This window comes from Rutidosis leptorrhynchoides, chromosome 9 (genome assembly GCF_046630445.1).
Source record: "Rutidosis leptorrhynchoides isolate AG116_Rl617_1_P2 chromosome 9, CSIRO_AGI_Rlap_v1, whole genome shotgun sequence".
NCBI classification, from domain to species: domain Eukaryota; kingdom Viridiplantae; phylum Streptophyta; class Magnoliopsida; order Asterales; family Asteraceae; genus Rutidosis; species Rutidosis leptorrhynchoides.
In genome coordinates, this window is record NC_092341.1 from 85,643,068 (window position 1) to 85,654,014 (window position 10,947).

The following is a 10,947-nucleotide window of genomic DNA, read 5'->3' on the forward strand; positions in this document are numbered from 1 at the left end:
TGCACATGACCAGTAGTAGCAAATTTATCAATTTGTCAAGTTCATGTAATACTACACTTGCTATATAGATTATATTATATGCCTTGTAGTATTTGTAATTTGGTCATTTGGACATAAATCATGAACACATGTATTTTACAACAATCTAACTACGGGTTTTAAACTTAAATCAATCAATACACAAGAAATGATCTACTTGTACTTCGTTATATATACAGTATATTACAAACAGAATGTAGCACAATCTTAAAATTCAGTAGGTGCAACTGCAGACCGTCACATAGAACAAATCAATCTGGTTCTATCTATCGTTATATAAGTTAGATGTATATGAATACTATATGTACAGCATATGCAACTTCTATGTGTTACAGACTTGTAGCAACATCCTAACCAACAGCCTTTCCTCTAAAATACACGAAGATGGCAATCGGGGTAACAAGTTTTGCTAGAAAACTACAGGGTCAAATATGTCTTTTCAACAGTGTATATGTAGCTATGTCTGTGTTACTAGTCTCTGTAATTTATCCTGTGCAAGGACCGGTACTCTGTACATGGCTATTTACATGGTTTGCTGACAGTACACGAAGATCTACAATGTCTATTTATGGGTGCGAGCTCTAAGATTGTGTAAAAGATTTAATGTTTGACTGTAAGAAGGATCACTTTTGCTTATAGGTTTGCATGAATTTACATGATCGGTCGACTCTAACACCTGTTGTGAAAAGACAAACAAGAAACTAGATATCATTTCTGTTAAAATACAATGCAAATTTAGAATAATATGGAATTAGTAAATGTATATGGGTAAAATATCTAGATATTAATATGTATAAGAAAATATCTAGATATTAGAATATGAGAGAAAAATCTAGATATTTATGTGTGTAAGAAATATCTAGATATTTATATGTATAAAAATATCTAGATATTTATATATATCCATGGAAATATCTAGTTTCTAGAAACTTCCATGGAGTAGTATAAATAAGGGTGAGGATTTTATTTGTAGAGTGTGAAGTAAGTTGTGGAAGTTGTGAGAGTGAAATAAGAAGTGAGTTGTGAAGAAGAGAAGAAGAGTGTGAGTTAGAGAAAGTAGAGAAGAGAAAGCTTGTAAGTAATATTGTAATTGTAATTTAATATAAGTGTTTTTATTAAGTTTCCCGATCAAGCCTTAGTTTGTGTTTAAGTTCTTAGCGCACTTGTGTTATTTTTATTATATGGTCGGCTCTGCCGCCTAAGTAATACATGGTCGGTTATACCGCCTAAAGATATATGGTCGACACTGTCGCCTAAGTACATTGTGCACTAAGGATTTATAAAATTAAAGGCTAACCAACGTCAAAGTATTGGTGTAGTGAGTCTAATATAGTCTAGGTCCTCTATAGTCTAGGTCCTCTATAGTGGGTGTGTTGGGCTCGTCGAAGCTTCCAACAATTGGTATCAGAGCGGGTCGTTCGGGACCATTGCTAGTGGAGGTACTCATCGGTAAACGTTGGACGTTTACATCGTCTTGTTAACACCAAATCCCTAAGGGAAATTCTGTCAGAGCACAGTTAGGAACTGTGAAAGCTCATTGGTCTGGGACCAAGCTTATTGGACGTTGGACGTCATGATGGCAGATCTTGCAAGTACGAGCAGTGGAATCAAGAGTCTCAATAACCACAACTATGGTTATTGGCGGACCTGTATAGAATCCTACCTACAAGGACAGGATTTATGGGAAATAGTTGCTGGCAGTGACACAACGCCTCCACCGAAAGAAAATGCCGAAGCCTTGAGAAAATGGAACATCAAGGCCGGGAAGGCTTTATTTATATTAAAGACTACAATCGAGGAGGATTTATTGGAGCACATTCGTGACGAGAAAACACCAAAGGCCGCTTGGGAAACCTTTGAAAAATTATTTTCAAAGAAGAATGAAGCACGCCTCCAGCTCTTGGAAAATGAGCTTGCGGGTATCTCACAAGGAAGTCTATCTATTTCTCAATATTTTACCAAGGTGAAATCTATTTGTCGTGAGATATCTCAACTTGCTCCTGAAGAGAAAGTGAGTGATGCAAGGATGAAGAGAATTATCATCCACGGCTTAAGATCCGAGTATAATGGATTTATAGCCGCTGTGAGAGGATGGCCTACTCAACCATCATTAATAGAGCTGGAGAATCTATTGGCTAATCAAGAGACATTAGCCAATCAGATGAATGAAGTAACCATAAAAGACGGAGAAGATGCACTCTTCACCAATAAGAAGAAAGCAACATCTCGAAGACAAGAGACGATGAAAGAAAGTAAGACATATGGGTGGAAGGGTCACCCAAAATCAAAAGGCAACGCTTCAGGGGGAGCTCAACAAGGAAGAAGAGATCGCCAACAATACGGGGAAAATGATAAGAGAAAGAATGGTGAATGCTTCAATTGTGGCAAGAAGAGTCATTTTGTTCGAGATTGTAGATTCCCCAGAAGGCGAACTTTCGAAGGAAATGTGGCCGCTGCAAGAGATGAGAAGAAAGATGTCACATTCGAAGCAACCATTAATGAGGAAACATGGGATGCAGAAGCTGGACTCTCTGTTGAAGCTGACATAGATGATCAAGCTCTTACAACAACTTTAAAGTCAAAAATAAACTACAAAGATGATTGGATCATCGATTCTGGGTGCTCAAATCATATGACCAACGATGGGACAAAGCTGCAAGAAATGGAGGATTACAAAGGAAAGAGAGTCGTGTTGACAGCCGACAATTCAAGGTAATCTATTTCTCACATTGGAAAGACAATAATTCCAAATGAAGGAGGCTCTCATAAGCTCCAACTCGAGAAGGTGTATCTTGTCCCTGGCCTAAAGAAGAATTTAATGTCAGTACCACAATTAACAGCAGAAGGGAACTATGTGCTCTTTGGACCAGAAGATGTGTCCATATTCAAGAGAGTGAAGGTGGTTGGAAATCCAATTATGCAAGGAAGAAGAATAGAGTCGGTCTATGTACTATCTGCTGAAACAGCATATGTGGATAAGACTCGAAAAAATGAGACGGCTGATCTTTGGCATGAACGTCTTGGGCATGTGGGCTACAACAAGTTAAAGGAGATGATGGTGAAACACATAGTAAATGGGCTTCCTCAAATTGATATCCGAACAAATACAATATGTGCTGGATGTCAATTTGAAAAAGCTCACCAATTGCCATTCAAGGAGTCACAACATCAGTCCAAGACACCACTAGAGCTCATACACTCAGACGTCTTTGGCCCAGTGAAACAAACATCACTTGGAGGAATGAAATATATGGTGACATTCATTGATGACTTCTCAAGATATGTGTGGGTTTACTTCATGAAGGAGAAGTCGGAGACTTTTCTGAAGTTTAAAGAGTTCAAGAACAAGGTAGAAAGTGAGCTCAATACTAAGATCTGGTGCTTACGCACAGATAATGGAAGAGAATATTTATCGACTGAGTTCAATATGTATCTTGAGAAGCACAAGATCAGAAGGCAATTAACTTGCCCCAATACTCCACAGCAGAATGGAGTGGCGGAACGCAAGAATCGCCACCTTGCCGAAACTTGTCGAAGTATGCTTCATGGTAAGAATGTACCAGGAAGATTTTGGGCCGAATGTATGAGGACGGCTTCATACGTGATTAACAGACTTCCACAAATAAAGTTGGGATATATTTCACCATATGAAATAATATGGAAGATCAAGCCAACCGTCAATCATCTCAAGGTTTTTGGATGTGTATGCTACGTTTTCGTGCCAGATCATCTCAGAAGCAAATTTGATAAGAAGGCAATTCAGTGCATTTTTGTTGGTTATGATGAATCAAGAAAAGGATGGAGATGTTGTGATCCAAATACTGGAAAGTTTCATACTTCAAGAAATATGGTATTTGATGAAACTTCTTCATGGTGGTCACCTCAAAAGATAGAGCTTCCAGAATCTCATGGATTAGAAGAAGTTCCAGAAGAGAAAGAAGAACATAAAGAGCACATATCGGATCCAATTAAAGAAGGAGATGGATCGTACTCTAAGGAAACGAGTCCATGGAAAACTGGGGTACATCAATCTACATTCGAAGAGGTTCGTCCAAGCCAAATGGATGCCGAGGAGCATGTGAAAGAATTACGGAGATCAACAAGGTCGAGGAAACCTAATCCGAGGTATGCCAATGCTGCTCATGTGGATGAATCAATACCTATTGAGCCTTCCACTTATGAAGAAGCAGCACAAAGTCAAGAATGGCAGAAAGCGATGGAAGAAGAAATTAATGCACTAAAAGAAAACCAGACATGGAGTTTAGTTCCAAAGCCAAAAGATGTAAAACCAATATTTTGTAAATGGGTTTACAAGGTGAAGACTCGATCAGATGGTTCCATTGAAAGGTATAAAGCTCGACTTGTTGCTAGAGGTTTTTCTCAACAATATGGGCTGGATTATGAAGAAACGTTTAGTCCAGTGGCTAAGATCACAACAATTCGAGCTCTACTAGCTTTAGCCGCTATCAAATCTTGGAAGTTGTGGCAGATGGATGTCAAGAACGCTTTCTTACATGGAGAACTTGACAAAGACATTTATATGGAGCAACCAAGAGGCTTTGAGAACAAGTTCCATCTTGACCATGTCTGCAAATTAAAGAAAGCACTATACGGATTGAAGCAGGCTCCAAGAGCTTGGTACGGGAAAATTGGTGAGTTCTTGGTACAAAGTGGTTTCACAGTTGCTCCTTCAGATTCTAGTTTATTTGTGAAACAAGATCAAGGAAAACTAGCCATAGTGTTAGTATATGTGGATGACTTAATCATCACGGGAGATCACTATGAGGAGATCCAAAGAACAAGGGAGAATCTGTCTATCAGATTTCATATGAAGGAGCTTGGAGAACTCAAACATTTTCTTGGACTCGAAATAGAGCAGAAAAGAGAAGGATTATTTCTGGGACAACAGAAATATGCGCGAGATCTTTTACAAAAGTACGGAATGCTTAATTGCAAACCTATCTCAACTTCGATGGATCCGAATACAAAACTACGAGCAGATGAAGGAAAATGTCTTCAAGATGTTACCATGTATCGAAAGATGGTCGGAAGTCTTATTTATCTCACAATAAGCCGGCCAGATATATCTTATGCAGTTGGAGTGGTTAGTCGATACATGAGCAATTCGAAGAAGCCTCACCTTGATGTTGTACGATGCATCTTAAGGTATGTTAAAGGCACTATTAACTTTGGTATTTTATACAAGAAAACAAAAGAATGTCACGTGACTGGATATTGTGACGCCGATTACGCTGGAGACTATGATACACGACGGTCAACAACTGGATACATGTTTAGTCTCGGATCGGGAGTAATATCATGGTGCAGCAAGAGACAACCAACTGTATCCTTATCAAGCACTGAAGCAGAATATCGATCGGCGGCATCAGCAACACAAGAAATTATGTGGTTGAAGCAACTAATGGAAGATCTTCATCAATCACCAGATTATCAAGTAAAACTTTTCTGCGATAACCTATCAGCTATTCGTCTAGCAGAGAATCCAGTCTTTCATGCAAGAACAAAACATATAGAAGTGCACTATCATTATGTTCGCGAGAAGGTCCTTGAAGGGGAGATCAAGATGGTGCCAACAAAGACAGATGAACAAGTTGCAGATATATTCACCAAGAGCCTAAGTAAACCAAAGTTTACAAAATTCAGAGAAGCACTTGGAATGGTCTGCAAGACATCGTTGGAAGAAAATTTGCATTGAGGGGGAGTGTTAAAATACAATGCAAATTTAGAATAATATGGAATTAGTAAATGTATATGGGTAAAATATCTAGATATTAATATGTATAAGAAAATATCTAGATATTAGAATATGAGAGAAAAATCTAGATATTTATGTGTGTAAGAAATATCTAGATATTTATATGTATAAAAATATCTAGATATTTATATATATCCATGGAAATATCTAGTTTCTAGAAACTTTCATGGAGTAGTATAAATAAGGGTGAGGATTTCATTTGTAGAGTGTGAAGTAAGTTGTGGAAGTTGTGAGAGTGAAATAAGAAGTGAGTTGTGAAGAAGAGAAGAAGAGTGTGAGTTAGAGAAAGTAGAGAAGAGAAAGCTTGTAAGTAATATTGTAATTGTAATTTAATATAAGTGTTTTTATTAAGTTTCCCGATCAAGCCTTAGTTTGTGTTTAAGTTCTTAGTGCACTTTTGTTGTTCTTATTATATGGTCGGCTCTGCCGCCTAAGTAATACATGGTCGGTTATACCGCCTAAAGATATATGGTCGACACTGTCGCCTAAGTACATTGTGCACTAAGGATTTATAAAATTAAAGGCTAACCAACGTCAAAGTGTTGGTGTAGTGAGTCTAATATAGTCTAGGTCCTCTATAGTCTAGGTCCTCTATAGTGAGTGTGTTGGGCTCGTCGAAGCTTCCAACAATTCCATCTCTTTTTTTAATAAAATTATATGTGAATTTCAAGGATCGAAACTTACAACGTATTCACCATATCCAGGATATGATGATTCAATAGGAACTATTTCCAATCTGATGGCCCAACCTCCATAGCCTTCAACAATTGGAGTTACTTTAGTCTGGAAGTATATTCATTAGTCAATCAAAAGTCAACAATAAAAAGTCAACTCAAAAAAAGAGGTTGATGCTATGGTATACTACCTCGCAAAAACTGAGAACATCAAGAGACCCTTTTCTATGTAAACGACGAATAAAATCATTAAGCTCTATTAATCTTGGAGAACCTCTTCTCAATTCTCCTATCTGAACAAACAAATTGAATAACAGGCAACATTTTTAGCCCTATACTAAAACATAAGTACTACTCTATATGTTCACTCTACAACTTAATATGAAAAAGGTACATACCGTTGGTGCAGGGCGTAGAATAAAACCCATTTGCCAAGGCAAATCTGCAAGTTTGCTACCAAAATGTGGACAGCTATAAAATACCACACCAACGGTGTTATTGACTATTTTATCCCTACTTTCTTTCCTGGCCTGGTGCAGCATCATCTTCACAACCAAACCCCCCATGCTGCAATAATTATGAATTTTATTTAAAATATTAATTAATATAAAATAATCTGTAATTAAAGCATCGAGTCACGATCACACGCACCTGTGGGTTACGAATACAACCGGTCGATCTCCAATTCCTGCAGTAATTAGCTTTTCCAATAGCATTGAGCTCACTTCCTGCATCAACCAATGATAATTCATCACAAATTTAGCTTTTGTAGCACAAATAACACCTCTTCTTATAGTTATAACATGAGTACACAAACCTGAAGGGGTAAGCTTGATCCAGACCATTGTGTAAGATTTGACTGCAAAACAAAAATAATACCCAAATTCATCAGTTACGATCAAGTCAATAGAAAAAAAGACGGGACCCATTATCATTTATCAATGTTATAATCACAAACCTTATACTTTAGACTAAACATACGGGCATGAGGAAAATCGGACGAAAGCCATTCTGCAGGCCAAAAAGTTCCTTGCTTTCCTGCTTCTTCATCAATCTTCTCTACAAGTCCAGATTTAGATGACGACTTGCATTCAGATAATCGCCACGACTTAAACGGGCCACCACGCAGGCCATGGATAAATACAACATCAAACGAAGGATCTGAGTGACGACTCACGGGCCCACTATTATCCCATGGTGAGTCCACATCAGATTCACACGTTCCTTGATTTTTCCAGTGAGGTAGGTCAGGGTTGATTAGATATATCATCTCAGTAAAATGAGGACACCTGTTCTTTTTTTCTATATCATTATTTACATTGTTATCGTTGCAAAATATATTTAATAATGTAGCTCTAGCGTAGCTTCGAGTCTTGAGATCATTGCAACCCGGGATTTTTCCATTTGCACAATCTTCAAGCCAATCACACCAAACTTTATCACTTAATATGAATTCTTTAACTTTTGGATGAACAGATAGACCAGTTAAGAATCGAGCTGCGTGTCTGCGCATGTGTGCTACAGGTGGAACATTTGATGGTTGACTTTTTCTAGAGTCAGTATCTTTCGATGCATTGTATGTTTCACTTGCAGCTAACATCTCATAATCGTCTCTTAATAAAACACGGCGTAGTAATGGAACTATACCACAATCGATTATTCTTGATTGACATGAAGAGTCATCACTACAAATTTCAGACATTGTTTTGATTCCTTTTAGTGTTGCTAATGCAGAATCTACAGCGTTTACTTTAGGCACACTGTCTTTTCGTATAGTTTTAAACGGTATGGCAAATGGTTCGATGTACAGAAGATTAAGATCCTCCAAAGACTCGGTTCCCAACAGATTAACCGCTAAACTAACAACAGAACTAGCCAATTCCTTAGCAGCTTGTGAGCCAGATACAATGTTGGCCTGGTCTATTTGAGTCTACAAAAATTAAATAACTTTATAGATCACCTTAATTAACCAAGGTTGCAAAACTCTCTACTCTGGGAGGACTGGATCGGGACTTTGGAAGGAGTAATCGGCAACTCGTGGATTAATCGAATTGGTCTTTTAATACATTTAAATAATAAATTTCAATATTATGTGTAAATATGGAAGAATACTATAAACATCAACAAAACCTTTAACATAACCGTTCATTTATTCAAAAACTCTAAAATTCTAGGTTAAATTCATACTGAAATGTTGACCAATTTTGACGTTAACCGACTTTGACGTTGACCAACTTTGGCCAACAAATCCAATTTTGACCCATTAACAGACGTTAACCGGTCAATTAAACGGATTTTGAAAATTGAATCGGTCTGTTCTTAAAAGAGAGTAATCAAGGATTTATCGGGAGTAATCAGGGTTTTTTGCAACAGTGTAATTAATGAAACAAAAGTTAATTCAGTATGAAAATTGAAGCCACAAACCTTCACTTGATCCTTAGGCTGAGCACTCCCTTTAAGAGATGTCGCTCTATATTTCAGAACGTCACTAAGCAATATAGCTAACCAACCTTGAGAAATTGGTATAGATGATGGTGCATAGTCTTCAAGAACACGAGAAAGAATCTTTATAGCCGAAGATCTAGTAGCATCAGAAGACGTATTACCAAACACCCAACGAAGCAAAATGCTAGTCCACTTTCGTCCTTCATCAAGACTCAAATGTATGTTTCCTAAACATAATGATTCTAAACCTTTCGCTAATGCCTCTTGTACAGACTCATGTTTCTTCATTCTTTTAGCAGTTTCTCTCATTAAATAAACACTCTTTTCCATCACCTCCTTTTGAGCCCCGGGACATCTTTCGAGTGATAACAAGAAGGCCGATAAAGCTACACGGGTTAATGAAACATCATCACCTTTGCTCGCTTGGTTCACGGTTGAAAGAAGACTCAAACTCCAATCGGGTACAAAAGGTAGATTTTGGTCTTGTAACATAAACTTAGCCACTAAACTCCCGTGCCATTTTACAGATCTCTCCGGTGCAACCAAAGCATTCATGATAGCTTGTCCATCATTGTCCAATTCTTGAATACGCGATCTATTCACATCTGAACCCATTGCCCAATTTGCTAAAGCCCATGCAGCAAAAGGAACTGCAACTTGTTGACATTGCAAATCGTCCCACAAACAAGATATAAACGTAGAAGATTTGTTAAACAATACCCTCTTCTTTTTATTACCACATTTTACACTTTCTTGCTCTGGCTGCTTCGAACCATTACTTCTGAAAAGGCCCACCCGTTCAAGAACTTTAGCCCCAATCCCCTTCAACCCTTTTCCATCATCTGGTGATTCATCCAAATACATACCACCTTCTTCAACAACCTGTAACGCAGCTGCAATATCTCTCATTGCAGCTTTTTTCGATAACATAGGCTTCAACCTAACCTCATCCACATTATCACAAGGTGAATTCACAATATCCATAATCGCTGCAACAAGCATACCCCTTCCTTTCAAAGGATCAGGAATTTCAAACCTCGTTTGCTGCTTACATTTACACATACATCATATCAATTCCAATTAAGTGTACAAATATGAGACCTGTAAATGCATATAACTAATCTGCAATCAATTACCTGTTCTAAAGGAGGAGGATGAGCAGAGAAGATAAACCTAAGAAGATTCGGGACGGCACGCGGTCGTCGTAAAACCGATTCAGAAACATTAGAATCAGCAATCAAATAAGCCAAAGCCCTAGCAGATTCTGCCTGAACACCGTAACTACCACCTCGATTTAACGCGACTGAATCTAACAACCAATCAACCACAATACCACCACCAGCACCAACAATTGCAGCCCTACGGCTTTCATCAGCAGCCACAATATCCGCTAATAATGACGCAACCCTAACTTCAAACCCTAACCTCACCTCATAATTAGCCGACGACAAAACGGAACTCAACGACTTCCATAAAACTGCTACCGCAACGCCGGTATCTTTCACCGTTTCCAGAAATTTCATTAACGATTCGTTTGACTCTTCAATCGTGAAATTGAAATCCCCAAACACACGTTTCTTATTTAGTTTCTCGTTATTGAATTCAACGTCATTGAAGGAGTAAGCGGCGGCGATGGCACCGGAAATCAAGCATGCCGTGACGGCGACGCGAGAGACGGAGTTTAACCAGAGCCGGCGGATGACGGCGACCGGTGGTGGCGGACCTACATTATGATTCCTTTTGAGGTTTTTGTTGAAATTGGTGGAATTTTCAGGCGTGGATGAAGAAAAGAGACGTTTGAGGTATAAATTAGATACATCACGCCGCCGGCCGCGGTGGTAGACGGTTGTTCTAATTTTATGTATAAGGCGGATCATTATTATACGTATGCATGTATCTATCTATATCTATAAAATCTACAGATCTTACAGATATAATTGAAGAGGTTTAGAAAAAGAAATGAAATAAATATTTGTGCGAATTTTTCTTTAGAATATATTTTGAAATGGTGGC

At 38.1% G+C, this 10,947-nt stretch overlaps 1 protein-coding gene across 1 annotated transcript; it reads right to left on the reverse strand.

Moving 5' to 3' along the window:
• Nucleotides 1-601: 601 nt before the first annotated feature.
• Nucleotides 602-10,404, reverse strand: LOC139868221 (uncharacterized). Its single transcript, XM_071856552.1, has 9 exons — nucleotides 10,071-10,404; nucleotides 8,914-9,978; nucleotides 7,448-8,419; nucleotides 7,307-7,348; nucleotides 7,141-7,217; nucleotides 6,888-7,056; nucleotides 6,681-6,782; nucleotides 6,500-6,598; nucleotides 602-715 (listed from the first exon to the last, which is right to left on the reverse strand). The coding sequence occupies exons 2-9, from the start codon at nucleotides 9,934-9,936 to the stop codon at nucleotides 602-604; spliced, it is 2,598 nt and encodes an 865-aa protein (XP_071712653.1). The 5' UTR covers nucleotides 9,937-9,978; nucleotides 10,071-10,404.
• Between the last annotated feature and the right edge of the window lie 543 nt (nucleotides 10,405-10,947).